At 37.1% G+C, this 21236-nt stretch overlaps 1 protein-coding gene across 4 annotated transcripts in view; it reads right to left on the reverse strand.

Annotated features, from left to right (window-relative positions):
- The window catches only part of USP34 (ubiquitin specific peptidase 34), a 184342-nt gene that overhangs the window by 118836 nt on the left and 44270 nt on the right, over positions 1-21236 (reverse strand). For 3 of the 4 annotated variants that reach the window (XM_081155773.1, XM_081155774.1, XM_081155771.1), the window contains exons 7-15: positions 20330-20522; positions 19255-19316; positions 14479-14560; positions 14299-14391; positions 4903-5028; positions 4588-4717; positions 4096-4131; positions 3612-3742; positions 2512-3122 (exon numbers count right to left, since the gene is read on the reverse strand). In XM_081155773.1, coding sequence (XP_081011899.1) covers positions 2512-3122; positions 3612-3742; positions 4096-4131; positions 4588-4717; positions 4903-5028; positions 14299-14391; positions 14479-14560; positions 19255-19316; positions 20330-20522 — 1464 coding nt within the window. The remainder of the gene's footprint in view (positions 1-2511; positions 3123-3611; positions 3743-4095; positions 4132-4587; positions 4718-4902; positions 5029-14298; positions 14392-14478; positions 14561-19254; positions 19317-20329; positions 20523-21236) is intronic. The other variant, XM_081155772.1, reaches the window with a different exon arrangement.

The following is a 21236-nucleotide window of genomic DNA, read 5'->3' on the forward strand; positions in this document are numbered from 1 at the left end:
AGATATTTAAATACACTGTGTGAATAACAAAAAAATCTTTCTCAAAATATTTGGCACAAGTTATTCACATTCAAGAACAAAACTACATTTGTTTTTTAATAAGATAGTATGTTAAGAGCTTTACAAAAACTAAAAAGCCCACAATAGCAGAACTATATATTAATTTTACAATATGCCTACATGTTATCTGGCCCACCAACACACTTCAAAGAGAATAATTTCAGAGAAGGTCAGTAAACTTACTTTTAGGTAATTATTTTATAAACACAATGTGAACCTTAAAATTTGTTTACATTTGCTCATAGAACTACAGAATCAAATGAGATAACTACCAGAAAAATATTTTAATTTAAGGCTGCAATCAAAATGTGGTTAATATTAACTGGGGCCCAGCTGGAGGGGCAGCTTTCTTCAAAACAGAAGTGCTGGCAGAGGCTGTTATTCCTTTGCTGAACCCCACCCTCACAGAGGCAGCAGGCTGGCGCCATTTCTGAGTCTCCATCAACCAGGATAACACTGTTCGTCCCACCTTGGTGATTCCCTGAGACCCCTGACCCACTCAACAGTAGGGCCCACTCAAACCGTTTCCAATAGCTTTCTATACAAATAGCCTCTCTTAGTTCATGCTTCGAACTTTCATCAAATCTCTCAAACAAGAAGCATCTGGACTTTGTGTACACCATACCTCTTGCTAAGTGGCCCCGTCTGGCACTAGAGGCAGCCAGCCTTGGTTTGCAGCTTGGCCTCCCCCAGACACATCCAAACCCAGCACAAGTAGTAGCCATCTGCAAATCACTCTAACTCATGCTGGGTGGCCCTGAGCAGGAAACATTGTAGCCGACTTTGCACCTCCTGGGAGGCCCCAGAGCCAGTGTACCTGATGGACAGCTTCTGCCTCACAGCAACACACAAGGGGCAGACTTGGCTGGCACCGAAGCCCCACTGAAGTTAAGTCCTTCTCCATGGGGTTGGCCCTTGCACAGCAGCTCCTCTGCTGCAACTGAAGCCAGTCCTTGCAGCCAACTGGCCTGGGGGTAAATCCCTTCCAGTGATGCAATGATAGCAATCAAGGCTCAACTACAACAGGACAGGACACACAGCCCACATGGGGGCGCACCTGGAGCGTCCAGTTCAGGTGACAGGGGGAGGCTATGCCACTGGGCCCTACAGGGCACCTACTACGTAGGGCCACTCTACCAAGTCAGGGAGGCGTAGCAGCTTTACCTAATACATAGAAACAAACACAGATGGGAGAGGGGCTTGGGGGATGGCTGTAAAAGGTATAGGGATTCAGAAGTATAAATTGGTAGTTACAGAACAGTCACAGGGATATAAAGTATAGCACAGGGAATATAGTCAATAATAACTACATATAGTATCAAGGTGATCATTTCACAAGTTATATAAATGTCTAATTACGGGGCTGTACACCTGAAACTAATATAATATTGTACATTAACTGTAATTTTTTTTAAATATATCTTTATTGATTTCGGAGAGAGAGAGGGAGAGAGAGACAGACAGAAACATCAATGATGAGAGAGTCACTGATCGGCTGCAGCCCACAAATCGGGCTAGTGCCCTGACTGGGAATCGAACCCCGATCTCCTGGATCCTAGGTCAACGCTCAACTGCTGAGCCACACCCAGCTGGCCCAACTGTAATCTGGCCCCAACTGTAATTTTTAAAAATTTGTTTGAAGTGACTGGTCTAAACTGAGATGTGGTATAAGTATAAAATATACACAAAATACTGAAGACAGCACAAGAATAATCTTATTAATATTTTGTATACTGGTTACATGTGAAGATATTTTAGATAGTATTGCTTTAAATAATATTTATAATTAATCTATTTTACCATTTTTTTAATCCTTACCCGAGGATATTTTTATTGATTTTACAGACAGAGGAATGGAGAGAGGTAGAGATGGGAGGGAGGGAGATTAATGTGCAAGACAAACATCGATCAGCTGCCTCCCATATGCACAAGACCAGGAATCAAATCTGCAAACTTACCTAGGTATGTGCCCTGACCAGGAATCGAACCTGCAACCTTTTTGGTGTACGGGATGATGTCAACTGAGCCACCCAGCCAGGATCATTCTGCTTTTTAAAATGCGCCCAACAGAAAATTAAAAATTATGTATTTCTGGCATGCATTTGTAGTTGACATTATATACTTACTGGACAACAGTGATCTAGAATAACTGTAAATAAATTTAAGACGTAATTACTTCCCTAAAGAAAATATAAGCTGGCCTGGCCGGGCGTGGCTCAGTGGTTGAGCGTCAACCTAGGATCCAGGCAATCGGGGTTTCGATTCCCGGTCAGGGCACATGCCCGGGTTGCAGGTTTGATCAATGACTCTCTCATCATTGATGTTTCTCTCTCTCTCTCTCCCTCTCCTTTCCTCTCTCTGAAATCAATAAAGATATATTAAAAAAAAAGAAGAAGAAAAAAGAAAACATAAGCTGTTTTTTGTTTTTTTGTTTTTTTAAAGTAAACTTACCCATCATGGTGGTGATGATGGTGGTGGTGATGGTGGTGATGCTGAGGACCAATGAACTGCCGACAATTAAATAATTCATTCCCAATAGTCTCCCCAAGAAAATCCCCAGTGCGTGTAATACAAGATTCCTGAGATGCTTGTGCTATGTGAGCAGTATTCATTTCCCCTGAAATATCATGTTCTGGGTCTTCAGAGTGTGAACATGCATCTAGCATTCGTATTCGATTATCTACTGATGGCAGTGACTCAGTGTTAAAAACCAGGTCTTTTCCTGTTCCATTGCTTGTCCCACTTCTTTCTGATGGACCTTGGGAATCCCCTAAGCAAATGCCTGCTTGACTTTCTAACTTTCTGTTCCGAAGATCTGTACCACAACTGCTTTTAGGAGGATTATGACCATGATCATCATCTTCATCTTCTTCTTTAAGGGCTTCAATATCTGCAATGTCTTCTGACTGTACCTCACTGCCAGGGCTCCCAGCTGACTGGCTTGCATGGCTAGAATTCACCTCATTGCTAGATCCATCACTATGCCCACTACTGCTACCAGGACCACTGCTTCCATCTTCACCACTGTTGGCAGTCTCGTCAGAACTTCCCTGCATGGATTCCTGTATTTAGAAACAAACAGATTTAAATAAATATTTACACTACTAAGAAAAAGTAACTGACATCAACACAACACTGTACTTTTTAAAAGGCTGTCACAGTCTTGACTCATTCCTTTGAACAATACAAAATGGAATTAAAAACTCAAAGAAAATAAAAGCACCTCAATAATACTACTTAAAAGAGATTAAGGCCCTGGCCAGTTTGGCTCAGTAGTTAGAGCATTGTCCCGTGGCCTGAAAGGCCCGGGGTTCAATTCTGGCCAAGAGCACGTACCTCGGATGCAAGCTCGATCCCCAGCCCTGGTCAGGGTGGGGAGGCAACTAATCGCTCTCTCTCTCTGAAAAGCAATGGAAAAAATATCCTCAGGTGAGGATTAAAAGAAAAGAGAGATTAGGCCTGAACATAGATCACATTTATATTCCCAGTTCAAGGGATAAACATGGCAGAAACCCAAAAATTACTGGGGAGGGGGGAGACTTTTTTCATACCTCTGTATCTGAAAGTCGCTGTTGCACATGTTTTGTTCTATTAATAAGTTGCTCATCCATTTCAATGTCACTGCCTCCACTTTGATGGGTATCACTGTTATCACTGCTTTGAGGACTAGCTGCAGGTGACCCTATATTAAATAGATTTTTTGTTTTACTTCTAATTTATATTAACATGGATCTATCAGAATGGCACAGTCCTTTGATTCTTTGATTTACCAAAGCTTCATGCTAATTAGACAAAAATATAATCTGTAAATATGTTAACATTTGCCAAAAGAATATCCGCAATTTCAATCAAGTCAGGATTACTAATAGTTTAAACAAAAGGGTGAGCGAGCTGGGTAACTAGTTAAGGGTTTACATCCTCTGCTCAAAATGAACTTTATGACTAATACAAATATATAAAGTCAATTAACTACACGACCACCATCAATATAAAAGTATAAGTCATCTTGCCATGCACTTCTAAGACTCAACTTACAAGGTGATGGAGCTGCTCTTCTCAGCTCTTCTTCCTCTGAAGGAAAAGGAAAAAACAGGAGGGAAATATTCTAAATGACTGGGCTTCTTTGGGACAGCATATCAGTTGTTCTTATTACATAATCAATAAGATACAGGTAGGGAAATCTGCAATAATTGAAGTCCCCACCACCTGCAATAGTAGTTGTGAGTGCCTACACAGAAAAGCCTAAGAAAAGAGTAGTATATGATGTCAGGAGACAAAAATTGGGGTATAATGTTTTAGAAAGTCCTAGAAAGGTATATACATGTAAAAGCACATATAAAACACCTGAAGTGACAGCCATAGGACGAACTAACTCCAATTTATTCACCCTTTCATAAACACTCTAGTGGCCACCTCAAATTTATTCTGAAATTGGGGTTGAACTGAACTATAAAACAGAAACTACTTCAAATCTGAGTTACAAACTTTGCATAACTTACTTTAAAAAATACATTACACTTTACTAACCTTTCTTATTTCCAATGGGAAGATTAGTATTTAATAAAGATGCAAAAGAGCTCTGTTTAGATAGCTGAGCCTTAGCTGCTAGTGCATTATTCCATAATGCTTTAATTAACATCGATGCCAAGTATAGTGTCTTTAAAAAAAGAGAAAGAGGTAGAAATTAGAGGTTTTAGGCAACATTATAACAAATTTAATATCCTTTTGCCTAATTAAAATGCTAACATTAGTAAACTACAAGTTAAATTATCTGAATCACAGATAAATTTTCACATTACTAAAAAAATAACTATCACTATGTTTTGTTTTTGAGTAAATTACCTGTTCAGTATGAACACTTGGCTCAAGGGCTGAGACCAGATTAAGAAGATGTCTAAGTGGTACTGGATCCAAATTCTTGATGAGTGAAGGAAATAAGTCATGTATATACCGACTACAATGTTTCAACTACAAAATAAAAGGTAGAGACAATAGTCAAAAACAATCACCTTACATAAATAAATAATATGGTAACAAAGAAGTTATGCAGTTTGTATTTTTTTTAGTTTTAAAAACCAATGTGGTTGTTACACTAATACTTTTTAGTATGTTGGTATAATGCTAATTACCAAATATCATAAATGGCAGTACATAAAATTGTGAAAATAAAATTCCACATAAGCAGAACATTATAAGCTTAATTTTCTAACTACAAGAGAAAAGCCCACAATGAATAGTTTCTGGAATCTAAGTATGAAGAAGATGCCAAATAAATTAATGTACATATCATGAGTGGGTGGAGGGGGAGAGAGTAACCAAAGAATTTATATGCATATATGCACAACCCAAGGACACGGACAATGGTGGGGAGAGGGACTGGGGAGGGGGATGGGACCGGGTGGAACGGGTCATTGGGGAGAAAAAGGGACATCTGGAATATTTTAAACAAAATTAAAATTTTTAAAAATAATAAAATAAAATGCTTTTGAGAAAGAGGAAAAAAAACTAATAAATTAAAATGTAGGCAGTTACAATGAAAATAACTTAAAATTAAAAGAGAAATAATGTGTGTAATAGCACACAAAATAAAATACTTAGGAATGAATCTACCGTAGGTAAAAGATGTACACTGAAAACAACAAAACACTGCTGAAAGAAATTTAAGATTTCAATAAATAAGTAAAACATTCCATGTTCATAAATAGGAAAACTTAACACTGTTAAGACGTTAATACTACCCAAACCGATGTAGATTCAATATACTCCCTATCAAAATTCAAGAGCCTAGGAAGAAATGAAACAGCCAATCCTCAAATTCATATGGAATTGCCAGGAGTTCTAAAAAGCCAAAATAATCTTCCAAAAGACGACTTTGCAACTTACGATGAGAGTAATTAAAACAATATGCTTTTTAAGGACAGACAGGCAGGTGGAGTAAAATAGAAAATCCAGAAATAAACATTCACATGAATGGTCAACTCATTTTCAACAATGATGCCTGCCCGGCCAGGCGTGGCTCAGCGGTGGAGCATCGACCTAGGATCCAGGCGACTGGGGTTCGATTCCCGGTCAGGGCACATGCCCGGGTTGTGGGCTCGATCAATGAATGACTCTCTCATCATTGATGTTTCTATCTCTCTCTCTCCCTCTCCTTTCCTCTCTGAAATCAATAAAGATATATTTAAATTAAAAAAAATGATGCCAAGACCATTCAATGAGAAAAGGACAGTCTTTTCAACAAAAGGTGCTGAGAAAAATGAAGGTAGACTTTACCTTACACCATAAACAAAATTAACTCAAAAAGGACCAAAGACCTAAATCAGCAAATACATAAAACTGTTCTAAGAAAATACTGGGGAAAATCTTCACAACATTCTATTTGGCAATGATGTTCATCAAGAAGACACCAAAATTATAGGGAACAAGAGAAAAAACAGATAAACTGAATTTAAAAATTAAGACTTTTTGCATGTAAGGATATGTTCAAGAAAGCAAAAGAAAACACAGATTTGGAGAAAATATATGCAAATTATTTAATAAGTGATTATTATCTAGAATATTTAAAATACTCCTAAAACCTAACAAAAAACCCAAACAACCCAATTCAAATGTGGACAAAGAATTTGAATAAACATTCTCCAAAAAAGATATACAAATGGCCAATGCACACATGAAAAGCTGTTTAATATCATTAGTCATTAGGAAATGAAAATAAATACAAATTAAAAGCACAATGAGATACCACTTCACAACTACTAGGATAGCAAAAAAATTTTTTTTTTATAGGCAAAAATACAAGTGATGGCAAGGATGTGAATAAATTGGAATCCTCCTGTATTACTGTGGAAAAGTTTGATGGTTTCTCAAAAGGTTAAACATCGACTCACCATATGAACCAGCAGTTCTACCCCTAGGTATATATACAGAAGAATTCACAGCAGAGACTCAAACACATATCTGTACACCCATGTTAACAGAAGCATTATTCACAATAAATAGCCAAAAGGTAGAAGCAACTCAAATGTCCAGTGATGGATAAATGGATAAACTAAATGTAGTATATACAGTGGAATATTTAGCTATAAAAAAGAAAAATTTTATATATGCTATAACACGGATGGAAACACTGTGTTTAGTAAAATAAGCTAGACATAGACAAATACTGTATGATTCATTTTAAATGAAGTACCTAGAATAGGTAAATTCATACCGATATAATTTACAATAGAGGAAACCAAGGGCTATGGGGAGGGAGAAGAGGAGTCATTGTTTAATTCGTACAGTTTTTGTTGGGATGATGTTCAAGTTTTGAGTACTGCACAGGCAAATGTGAATGCACTTAATGCCACAAATCTGTGTACACACAAATGGTTAAAATGGTTAAGTTTTACGTTATATATATTTGCACCACAACAAAGAATTTTAAAATAAACAAAATAAAAAATATATACTTTGTTAAAAGCCATCAACCAAAAACTCTACACAAGTTAAAAAATAAAAACTCTCATGGGATTAAGGAACACCCGAAAACTTACATGAGAAAAATTCTGCCAACAAAGAGGTAAATATGTATCTTCATAAAAAACTAAAACTAGCCCTGGCCAATGTGGCTCAGTTGGCTGGGTGTGGTTCTGTGCACCAAAAGGTTGCTGGTTCAATTCATGGACAGAGCACATGCCCAGGTGTAGGCTTGACCTTCGGTAGGGGGCATGCAGGGGGCATGCAAAAGGCAGCTGACTGATGCTTCACTCTCACGTCGATGTTTCTCTCTCTCCTTCTCCCCTCCCCTCTCTCTAAAAATCAATAAAAAGTCTTTTTAAGAACTAAAAGATGTTCCAAAAACAATGAAAATCACGTCTACTACAAAGTTCTGAGGGGAAATACGACTAGCTCTAGCGTCTTACATTCAGTCAAACTCTTAAAGTGCGAGATATCTTCAATGTGTAGAAACTCAGAATATAATATCCACAAATTTCTCTTCAGGGAAAACCAAGGGCTGTTCTGTGAAATCCACAAGAATACATACAATGAACTCTGATATGTGGAAATGTCATTTTTGGTGAGTCATATGCCTAAAGACAAAATTAGTATGAAAAAACTGAGGGAGTTATAGTGTAAAATTTAAACATTATATACACTTGACCCTTTAACAACATGGAGATTAGGGGTGCTGACATACCCCAGTGCAGTCGAAAATCCACATATAACTTTTAACACCCCAAAAACCTAACGAATAGCTCACTGTTGACTGGAACCCTAGAGATAACATAAACAGTCAACACATATTTTGTATGTTACATGTATTATATGCTGTATTCTAGTGAAGTAAACTAGAGAAAAAAGTTAAGAAAACTCTAAGAAAAATACATTTACAGTACTGTTTATTTATTGAGAAAAAAATCTATGTATAAGTGGACCCGCATTGTTCAAACTCATGTTGTTCAAGGGTCACTTGTAATTTGATAAAGTACAAATAACAATTAATAAAAACTGGGCCTGGCCGGGCGTGGCTCAGCGGCTGAGCATCAACCTAGGATCCAGGGGATCGCGATTCGATTCCCGGTCAGGGCACACGCCTGGGTTCCGGAAGGCAGCCGATCAGTGACTACACTCTCACCATTGATGTTTCTATCTCTCTCCCCTCTGCCTTCCTCTCTCTGAAATCAATAAAGACATATTTAAAATGAATGAATGAATGAATAAATAAATACTGGGAAGTAGAAAATGACAAGAGAAAAATGAGCCCTGGCTGGGTGGCTCAGTTGGTTGGAGCATCATCCTGTACACCAAAAGGTGGCAGGTTAGATTCCCAGTCAACATACCTAGGTTGCAGGTTCAATCACCCGTCAGGGTGAGTACAAGAGGCAACCAATTGATGTTACCCTTCTCCGTAAAAATTAAAAACAACATATCCTTGAGTGAGGATTAAAAAAAGAGAGAGAAATGATGAAAATTTCCTCATCTTCCACAGAAGAGAATCAATCATTAATGTATTTTAGAATTTTTTTTAAACCCACAAAGAAAATGAATCAATAATAGATGAGATTTCAAAAAATGTCTGAATGACTAAAATGGGAATACATTTTTTAAAAAGTTAATGATTTAATCCTTTACAGAAAAAGTCAAGGCAGACTTTGTGATTCTTGATGTTAATGAAGATGTCAAGCACAGCTGGGAGTGCCTCAGAGGTTGAGCGTCGACCTGGGATCCAGGCGATTGGGGTTCGATTCCCGGTCAGGGCACATGCCCGTGTTGCAGGCTCTATCAATGACTCTCTCATCATTGATGTTTCTATCTCTCTCTCTCCCTCTCCTTTCCTCTCTCTGAAATCAATAAAGGTATACTTAAAAAAAAAAAAAAATATGTCACTCTCTAGAGAAAGTTGTGCCTGGCAATCTTCCCTTTTTCAAGTATGCCTACCCCAGTGACATTTCATCTCACATCTACCTTAATGAAATGCATAATTAACATATTAAAATGGGAATACATTTAAAAATCTACCGACAGAGAAAACTGTAGCTCAGAATACTTTGAGAGTAAGCTGCAACAGAAGAAAATTACTCTTTATTCAAAAACACGAACTTTTTTAATTTGTTAAAATGATAGTGATTTTAAATATACAATATTAAAGTCAAAAATGGAAAGTCAAAAATGTATTGAAAAATTACAACCAATCTAAAAATTAAGTATCAAGGCTCACAATAAACAATCAAAAATCGGAAAAGGTTTACATATGATAAAAACTATGCACATTATGTAGTGATCATCAAATATAATGAAAGAAAATATAATGGAAAAAATATGAGAAGTTGCTATTATAACAACAAAAATAAAATTAAAATTCCTACGAACAAACAACATCAAGGCTATATACAAAAACTTTGAAATACCGAATGACACAGAAAAAAACAAAACGGCGTATCATATTTTGTATAGGAAAATAGAATTTCAATTCCCCTCATATTAAAAACATTTTAAAGATCAAGTCTATCCTTTATATGAATATGCAAATGTATTTCTTTTGTATATTTTACAATTATAACACATTACAATGATTTGTAACAGACATTACCTAATCTAGTATTTTTACATATTTAAAAGTAGTAATAAGCTGCAAAATTCAGGCTTCTTTGTTTCATAAATACCAATTCTGGAATAAAGTTACTGCATTCTGGTGGATATTTCATTTTAAGAGTTTAAGAATAATAGTTTAGATATTGTTTACTTAACATACTAAATTTTACACACAAATCCCATAAATTATTCAAAATTCATAGGCCATAAAAATATTCAACCACAAGTTTGAAACCACAAACTGGAAAGGATCAACAAAAGTCACCTTTAATCAAAGTAAAAGTCATAACTCATAACACAGACAAAAGTCTAATTTCATTACATAAAGATCTCCTATGAAAAGAGAACAAGTATAGCAACTAATAAATAGCAAAGACTTTATAAACAGATATTCCCAGAAAAGAACACAAAAACATCTGGCTCTTAAACACAAGATTTGGAACCTGATTCAAATGAAAGAAATGCAAATTTAAAACAGCCAAGATACCACCTTAACCAATCAGTTTAGCAAACATCAAGAAGTTTCAGAACACAATGTATTGAAGAGAATAAGGGAAAAGTGCCACCATCACATCATTAACTACAAGTAAACCACACATGCTTTATCTTAACAATTCTATTTATAAGTAGGAACTAATCCTACATCATAATTCCATATGCGTGAAATGACTGTTAGAAGCTACTTATTGCATCACTGTGTATAATAGAAAAGACTGAGGGGGAATAATGCTTATAAATAAGAATTGGTTAATTAAATCACAGTGCATGTATATAATGAAACACTATGGAGTCTTTAAAAAAAAGATAAGTGTCTGATGTATTGATACGGAATAATCACCAAGATAAATTAAGCGAAAAAAAGCCAAGTCCATTTAATACATGATATTTGTGGAAAAGAGGAAGAAAAGGGAAGAGAAATGTTTACAATTAACTATTTGTATATAAAATCCATGAGGCACCTGAAAGGATAAGAACTGCATGCTTGGGAGACAGGAGCAGAAGGAGGAAAATGTGTAACATATCCTTTTATATTTAATTTTTGGATTTTGAACCAAGTGGATATATGCCTATTCAAAAATTAAATTAAAAAAAACAGAAACAAGATGGCAGCATAGGTAACAGCTATACCTGCCGCCTCCCGCAGCCACATCAAAATTACAACTAAAATACAGAACTATCACTCAGAGCCTCCTGAAATCTGGCTGAATAGAAGCCCTACAACCAGGGAACTAAAGAAGCACCAAGACCGGTAGGAGGGGCTGAGATGCAGGCGGATTGGGGCTGAATCCTGGAGACGAGGCCGGGGGTCCACACCCGGTGGGACACTTTAAACCCAGGAGGGACATCTTGGGGTGGAGGTTTCCTGGGGCTCCAGGGCCGGAAAGAGAAGTCCCCACAACTTGGGGCTGGGAAAACCAGCAGGGACTGTGGCTGAGGGTGGCAGAGGCTGCAGGAGCGCCAGGCTTTCCTCTTAAAGGGCCCACGCACGGACTCCGACGCACTCCCTCTGAGCCCACCCACCAGGCAGCAGCTTGAAAGGAACCTGGGACACTGGGAGGAACTAACCTGCCTGAAATCGAGGTGAGAACTGGAGGGGCAGCTTTCTCTCAGGCAGAAGAGCTGGCAGAGGCCATGGCTCCTTTGGCCAGTCAACCGGGTACACAGCCGGCAGGCAGGCGCCATATTTGAATCGCCAGCACCTGACTCACACCTCTGGCCCCGCCCCATGATTCCCAGAGGCCCCGCCCCTCCCCACCTGCAGGCTCATCCAGGCCATTTCCAGGGGCTTTTCTGTGCAAGTGGCCTCTCAAGCCTCATGCTTAGGACTTTCCTAAAATCTCTCAAACAAGCAGCAGCTGCCCTCAGCGTGCCCCAAACGTCTTGATAAGTGGCCCCAGGCTTGGCACTAGTGCAGCCTGCACCGGTTTATAGCTTGACCTCCTGGGCACTTCCAAGCCCAGCACAAGTAGTAGCCAACTATGGTTTGCTGTGTAGCTCATGCTGGAGGACCCTGGGCAAGGCACTGGCAGAGGCTGATTTTGCACCTCCCTGGAGGCCCCAAAGACAGTGCACCTGGTGGTCAGACTCGACCACACTGGATTAAAACCCTACCACATCCACAAGTCACACACTCAAGGGGCACACTTGGTGAACATCAAAGCTCCACTAAAGTAAATCCTGCTCCATAGGGGTGTCTCCAGCACAGCAGCTCTTTGGCTGTAGTTGCAGCTGGTCCTCATAGCCGATTGGTCTGGGGGTTAATTCCTCCCAGTGAAGCCAGCAGCAACCAAGGCTCAACTACAACAGGACAATGCACACAGCCCACACAGGGGAGCACCTAGAAGGCCCAGCTCAGGTGACTGGGGAGGCTGAGCCACTGGACCCTACAAGACACCTACAACACAAAGCCACTCTACAAATTCCAGAAGACATAGCAGGTCTACCTAATACATAGAAACAAACACCTGAAAGCAGCCAAAATGTAGAGGTAAAGAAACATGTCACAAAAGAAAGAACAGAAGAAATCTCTAGAAGAGGAACTAAATGAAATAGATCCAAGCAAGCTAACAGATACAGAGTTCAGAATTTTGTTTATAAGGATGTTTAAGCAGACTTTTAGGGAAATAACTGAGAAAATCGATAACATAATAAAGAACCAATTTGAAATGAAGGCTACACAAACTGAAATGAAGAATAATTTACAGGGAATCAACAGTAGAGTAGAGGACACTGAGAATCAAATCAGCAATTTGGAACATGAGGAAACAAAAAACACCCAACCAGAAGAGCAAAAAGAAAAAAGAATCCAGAAATATAAAGATAGTATAAGGAGCCTCTGGGACAACTTCAAGAGGCCCAACATTCGTATTATTGGGGTGCCAGGAGAAGAAAAAACAGAGCAAGAAATTGAAAACCTATTTGAAAAAATAATTACAGAAAACTTCCCCTACCTGGGGAAAGAAATAGATTTACAAGTCCAGGAAGCACAGAGGGTCCCAAACAGAGGAACCCAAAGAGGCCCACAGCAAGGCACATCATAATTAAAATGCCAAAGGTTAAACACAAAGAGAGAATCTTAAAAGCAGCAAGAGAAAAGCAGAGCAGTTAGTTACCTACAAGGGAGCACCCACACACTCTCAGCTGATTTTTTTTTTTTAATATATCTTCATTGATCTCAGAGAGAGGAAAGGAGAGGGAGAGAGAGAAATATCAATGATGAGAGAGTCATCGATCAAGCCCACAACCGGGGCATGTGCCCTGACCAGGAATCGAACCCCAATCGTCTGGATCCCAGGTCGACGCTCAACCACTGAGCCACGCCCGGCTGGGCTCTCAGCTGATTTCTTAACAGAAACATTGCAGGCCTGAAGGCAGTGGCAAGAAATATTCAAAGTGATGAAAAGCAAGAACCTACAACCAAGATTATTCTTCCCAGCAAAGCTATCATTTAGAATTGAACGTCAGATAAAGAGCTTCACAGATAAGAAGCTAAAGGAGTTCATCACCACCAGACCAGCACTACAGGAAAAGTTGAAGGGTCTTCTTTAAGAAGAAGCTAATGAGCAAAAGAATCTGACAAACTAAACAGATCCAGAGACATTGACACTTGCAACAGTCAGTCATATCTCAGAGGAAAGAGGGAAGGGGGGTGGAGAGTAGGAAGAGATTAACCAAAGAAGTTACATGCATATAAGCATAACCCATGGACACAGTCAATAATGGGGTGAAGGCCTGGGGAGGGGGTGAGAGTGATGTGGAAGAGTTCAATTGGGGGGGTGAGAATGGGACACCTATAATACTCTCAACAACAAAATTTTAAAAAAAGAAGAAAAAGAAAACAAAAGAAAAGAAACATACCAACACAATGTTCAGGATAGAAGGGGTTCAGTATATAAATGCAAATAATAGGAAAATGTTTCTTAATAAGCCAAGATAATTTTTGTCGAGAACTTCCAATTACCCAACTCATTTCCTTTAGCTTTACTGGTAATAGGATAAGACACGGACTCTAGAAGTCAGACTTCATAGGTTCCATTCCCAACTTCTCCCATGTCTCAGTTTCTTAGCTATAAAATGGGATATCAGAACCTACTTCATAAGGGAGGAAGGCACTTAGAACATATAATGAGGAAGCACTCAATAAATGTGAGCTGTTAATATTACCTGTGCTGCAGCCCAAATGCAATCAATATGCTGAGTACTCAGTCGCCCTTCAGCTGCCAAAAAATTCAAAATCACTTGGCACTGTTTGATAATCTGGAAAAGAAAAACTTACTATAGTTACTTTTTAAAAATATTCTTCTGTCTTAATAGAGCAAAGTAGTCACATAATCATACACAAACCTCAATATGTAAATTTGGTCCAAATATATGCTCTACTACATTGTTGCTTATAAGCCAGTCTGCAAGTTCTTTTGCAATGGACCTAAAATCAAATAATAAAAATAGTTAATATATTAAAAAAATATTAGCATCACTTACCCATGTCTAAAAGGCAGACACAATTGAAAACCTAAATTTGTTCGCAAATTATAAAAAGTGATTATACACAATTAGCTGTTTAGATTACTACACAAAGAACAACAAGTAAAATATAAGAAATGGTAATATTACCTAACTTGACAAATAAAAAAAAAATTCCTGGAAAGTTAGAGTAACACCACCAGGTACACAGGTGAGAACAGCAAGTGTAACACCTAAATAAGCAATGTATGTTCCTACTCAAGGACTTTCCCTTCCTACTTTTTAATTCCCATAGTAGGCACTAAAGTGTTCAGTGAAGCTTTCCCAATATGATCTCTATGGCAATCTAAAGTATATTACCAAAAGGATGAAAAAAATTAACTCCAAGTCAAAATGCAAGTCTCCTGCCTGATACTAATCAAGATTCCACTAATGTGGTCCAAAGATATCAACTGATCGCTCAGAACAACTTAGTTACGTTTACCAACATAACTCATCCTTCATTTAAAAAAAATAACCTTATTTTAGAACAATTTTACTCTGCATTTTTTAAAAACTTATTTTGTTGAAAGTATTACAGATGTCCCTCCCCTCCCAATAACCCCCTCCCCCCTGCTCCCAACCCTACCCCAGTCATTCACTGCACTACTGTCTGTGTCCATGGTTACGCATACATGCATATAAATTCTTTGGTTAATCTCTTCCCACACCCCCTGAGATTCCTCAGACTGTTCCATGTTCCCATGTCTCTGGATCTATTTTGTTTGTCAATCTGTTTTGTTTATTAGATTCCACATATAAGCAAGATCATGGCGTACTTGTCTTTCTCTGATTGGCTTATTCTGCTTAGCGTAATACTCTCCAGGTCCATCCATGTTATCTCAAGGGGTAAGAGATCCTTCTTTTTTACAGCTGCATAGTACTCCATTGTATAAATATACCACATATTTTTTATCCACTCATCTACTGATGGGCACTTGGGCTGTTTCCAGATCTTAGCTTTTGTAAATAGCACTGCTATGAACATAGGGGTACATATATTCTTTCTGATTACCCTTCATTTTTTAAGATCTAAAAGCTATTCTCTTTTAGAGTAATAACTCACTCACTGGTATACAAATTAAACTATTATGTTAGTTCTACCTATAAGGTAGTATGGGTTTATCAGTTGTCTTTTACAACTTTGAGATATACATGACATCTAATAAACTAAACATATAGGGTGGGGCAAACATAGGTTTACAGTTGTATGTGAAACAGTTTATTAATTATTGTGCTATTTTCCATACAACTGTAAACCTATTTGCCCCACCCTATATTTGAAATTTGATGAGTTAAAGCTTAAGTATACATCTATGAATCTATCACCAGCATCACGATGACAAACGCATCAACCTAAAAAGTTTCTCTACGCCCCTTTGTAATCCATCCCCTTTCCAGCCCTCACAACCTCATTCCCCAACTAGTGGCCTACGTTGTATTATTATAGATTAGTTTTCATTTTCTAGAATTTTATATTTTAAAGTGATACAGTATGCACTCTTTTTTAAATCTGGCTTCTTTCACTCAACATAAGATTTATCCATTAGTTGTATTTATCAATGGCTGTTGGTTCCTTCTAGGTTTAGGCAATTATGAACAAGGCTGATATAAATATCTGTAAGTTTTTATGTGGACATTAAGTTTTCCACTCCTTTGGGTAAATACCAGAGAGCATGACTGCTGGATCATGAGCTAAGAGGATGTTGAATTTTGTATGAAACTGCCCAACTGTCTTCCAAAATAGCTGTGCTTTCCTGCATTCCTACCAGCAATGAATGAGACTTCCTGTTGCTACACATCCTTGTCTGCATATGGTGTTTTAAGTATTCTGAATTTTGACTATTCTAATAGTTGAGTAATGGAATCTCACTGTTATTTTAATTTGCATTTCACTGATGAAAGAGGATGTGGAACATCTTTTTCATGTGCTTATGTGCCATCTATATATCTTCTTTGACAAGGTGTCTGTTAAAGTCTTTGGCATATTTCTAATCAGGTTTTTTCTTATTCCTGACTTTTGGGTTCTCTGTATATTTTGGATAACAGTCCTTTATCACATGTGTCTTTTGCAAGTATTTTCCCCCTGTATGTGGGCTTGTCTTCTTAGGCTCTTGACATTGTCTTTAGCAAAACAGAAGTTTTTAATTTTGATGGTGTTCAGCTTACCAATTCTTTCTTTCACAAATCATGGTATTGTATTCAAAAGGTCATCACCACACCCACGGCCATCTAGGTTTTCTCCTATATGATCTTCTAGGAGTTTCACAGTTTTGCATTTTAAGTTTAGATGTGTAATCCATTTGCATTAATTTTTGTTAAGGGTGTAAGGTCTATGTCTAGATTCTTTTCGTTTTTACAAGTGTTTCTCCAATTGCTTCAACACCACTTGTTGAAAAGACTATCCTTGCTCCACTGTACTGCCTTTGTTTGTCAAAAGATCAGTGGATGGATTATATTTATATAGGCCTATTTCTGACCTCTCTATCCTTTCTATGGATCCTTTTTTTTTTTTTTTTTTAAACCAAAACCACACTGTCTTGATTGCTGTAGCTTTATATTAAGTCTTGAAGTACAGAGCCTCCAACTTTATACTTTGCTTTTCAATACTGTATTGGTTATTCTGGGTGTTTTGTCTCTCCATCTAAACGTTAAAATCAGTTTATCAATGTCCTCAAAATAACTTGCTGGAACTGAGATTACACTGAATTTGTACAGATCAAGATGGGAAGAACTGATTTCTTTAGAATTCTGAGTCTTCCTATCCCACTGATATGAAGTATCTTTCCATTTATTTAGTTCTTTGATATCTTTCATCAGAGTTTTGGTATCTTTCAAAGATTTTTACTCCTTCCTTCTCATCTGTATACCTTTCATTTCCCTTTTTTGCCTTACTGCATTAGGTAGGACATTCCAGCAAAATGGAGAAAAGCAGTGGTGAGAGGGACATCCTCTCCTTGTTCCTAATCTTAGTGGAAAAGCTTTGAGCTTATCACCATTACATATGATGTTAGCTGTAGGTTTATTGTAAATGTTCTTTATCAAGTTGAGGAAGTTCCCTTCTATTTCCAGTTTACTAAGAGTTTTTATCACAAATGAGTGATTATGTCAAATGCTTTTTCTAAATCTCTCCGTATGACCATGGATTTTTCTTCTTTATTGATATGATGGATTATATTAATTTTGAGATGTTGAACCAGCCCTGCATACCTGAGGATCTCTCTTGGTCATGGCGAATAATTCTTTTTTTATACATTTTTAGATTTGATTTGCTAATATTTTGTGAAAAAGTCTTTATTTAAAAAAAAGAAGAAGAAAAAAGACCTAGCCTGGACTTGTGGGATTACTGCACTGATGATTCCAGGTATTCTGTTGTTGTTGCAGGGAGTGGGGGGAAAGGGATGGGGATTGCCTACATTCTATTAGGCAGTGTTGTGGGGGTAGAGGTATGTATGTGGTTGGAGTGGGTGGGGTGGGCACTGAGTGGTCAAAGAGGAAATCCAGAACTGTAGTTTTACACATATTTGATATAGTCTATATAATGTCCTGATGATATGAAACAGCACTTCTAGTACAACCCAGAATTTATAAATATACAACCAATTCTGGACAACACATTTTAAGGGGACCACTGACAAAAAATGTTGCCAGAGCTAAATGACTGATCTGGCAATAAATCTAAAAACCATAGCATATGAAGAATAATTGAAGAAATAAGAAAGCTTCAGCCTGGAGGAAAAAAAGAGAAGGAGACAGCCTCCCCCTGGCTGGTGTGGCTGTTGGTTGAGTAACATCTTGGGTGACAACCTGTATACCAAAAAGTCGCCAGTTTGATTCCCAGTCAAGGAACATACCCAGGTTGTGGGTTCCATCCCCAGGTGGGGTATATACAGGAAGCTACTGACTGATGTTTCTCTCTCTCCCCCCTTTCCTCTCTCTCTCAAATCAATTTTTAAAAAAGAAAAAAGAAAAGAAACATAGTCTCTGATTTTCAAATTCACAAAGGGCTGGATTCAACTGAGATTAGCTCCATAGGACAGAACTAAGATTAATGCACAAAAGTTACAGTAAAGCAAATATATGACACATTCATGTAACTATGAGTTTTCTAACACCTTAACTTTATAACTGTTCAAAGAAAACATACTACCACCTAAGATTTAAAAACTGATTTCTACGATGAAAGAACTTAATAAATATTGAAATAAATATTAAGAACCTGAAAAGCTCTAAGCTATAAAAACTTTTTTTCATACATGAGCATCATTAACCTGGTTTTCCTCCACAAAATGTATTGAATGAGGTCTTTTCTTTTTCTGCATTAAGTGTGCTTTCTGAAAACTATCAGTACCATATTCTTTACTACTAAATTCTCCTATATAAATAACATCCTTTTGCATTTTGTGCAAATAACACCATTTGATATATGCTTTTAAAAAATGTGAAGAAATGTTTCAAAATATTGTTCTGAAATCTTACTAAGACTACACAAATGAAGCCAAAAAGCAGAGAATTTCTAGTAAACACTTCAAATTTAACAGTCACAATTATATTTACTATGTAAACAGCTACACATTAAAGTGGTATTATTTATGTATAAGTAATGCTCCTACTTACGTTTCTGTGTCTGATACCAATGATTCATTATTGCACACATCATTGAAGGTGTGAAGTTGATTCTATAATTAGAAAAGTAAAGTTTTCCAACATTATTCTTATATATATTAGCAACTGTCAAGAAACATAGTTTGATATTTGTAGATCATAATCAATAACCAGAACAAAATTATAAAATTTAAATACATAATCACACACTTCCCATTTAGTTTGGCTATTTCCTTTATCATATTAAAACATTAAATAAATTCATTCCACAATTATTACTTATGCTTTATTCCACTACGCAGCCTACAGAAAAAAAGAGAAAAATACAAAAATCTAACGCAAGGCAGTAGTATGTCACTACATAGAATTTTGGAAAGGCCCACTAAATAAACACATTTAAGATTTAATCTGGGAAAATGTCAACAAGTATCTTCTATATTTACAAGTCCAATACTTCGGTAAAATCCAACTACTTCAGAAAAACTACACTACAAAAACAAGCAGAAAATCCAATAGAGACCTTGGTAAACCACAGAAAGCATATCCATTCTAAAGAATGCAGCTAACTACTTTAGCTCTAGCAAATTGTTGTTAATGTAATACAGACTCTAGGATATCAAGTTTTCCTCCCTATACCACCCCACTCCACCCCACAAGTGAGGTCAGTAATACAGATTTCTCCCTATTTAAAATAGTATTTGCTATTGTGCAAACCAAACAAAATGTTTTTGTTAGTCAAATTTGGCCAATCCCTAAATAATGAATTAACTACTTATAATCTCTAATTCTTTTTCTCTCTGCAAACGTAAAAAGTGAAGTGTTAAAAAAATAGTGAAAGAGTTGGACCCTGAAATCAAAAAGACCTAATAAGGTATAAGTCCTTCTAAATCTAAGCCTTAGTCTCCTCATATTTAAAATAGGAATACAGAAATTATTTGTAAGGACCATATACAAAGTAATGCATGTAAAATACTTAGTATGATGCCTCACATGAGGTAAGTGCTCCATAAATAGTAGGTATTATTATGGTGATGATGAGAGTCTGAAATGTAAATAAAAAATGAAACAAAAATGAAGTATAGCTTACCGTTATTTGACTTAGTCCAGCCAACCTCATTGTCAAAGTAGGTGACATAAAGTATTTAAATGCAAGATCTAGGCTTTCTTTATCAAAGCATAATGTTGTGTCCAATGGTTCCTTCACTGTGCTCCACATTAAGTCAGCCATGTTGCGAGCCGCACTCTGTCTTAACTCCTGATCAGAGAGCTTGCATAAATACCTGAAATGTTTCAGAAATAAAACATACAAAACTTGCAAAATATTTCTTTGCTCCATATCTTCAAAAATCAAAATGTTTAGTACAGTAGAACCTGGAATCCTGGGATTAACATTCCCAATTTAAACTATTTGGCCCAGCCGGTGAGCTCAGTGGTTGAGCATCAACCCAAGAACCAGGAAGTCAGGGTTCGATTCCTACCCAGGTCATGTTCCCAGGTTGCAGGCTCAATCCCCAGTATGGGGCGTGCAGGAGAAAGCCAATCAATGATTCATCACTGATGTTTCTCTCTCCCTCTCCATTCCTCTCTCTGAAACCAATAAAAATATTTTTAAATAAAAATAAAAATAAATAAAAATATAATAAAAAATAAATTTTAAATTTCACTATTTTGATGGGAATTACATTAAATCTGTAATTACTTTGGGTAATATGGACATTTTAACTATGTTGATTCTTCCAATCGATGAACACTGAATATCTTTCCATTTCATTGTGTCTTTTTCAATCTCTTTTTAAAATGTTTTGTAGTTTTCAGTACATAGGTCTTTCAAATCCTTAGTTGTTTATTCCTAGGTATTTTATTCTTTTTGTTGCAATTGCAAAAAGAGTTGGTGGGTTTTTTTTTTCATTTCTTTTTCTGAAATGTCATTGTTAATAGAACTCCAGTGGATTTTTATACACTGATTTTGTATCCTGCAACTTTATTGTATCCGT

Source organism: Miniopterus schreibersii, assembly GCF_964146895.1.
Source record: "Miniopterus schreibersii genome assembly, chromosome: 13".
NCBI lineage: Eukaryota > Metazoa > Chordata > Mammalia > Chiroptera > Miniopteridae > Miniopterus > Miniopterus schreibersii.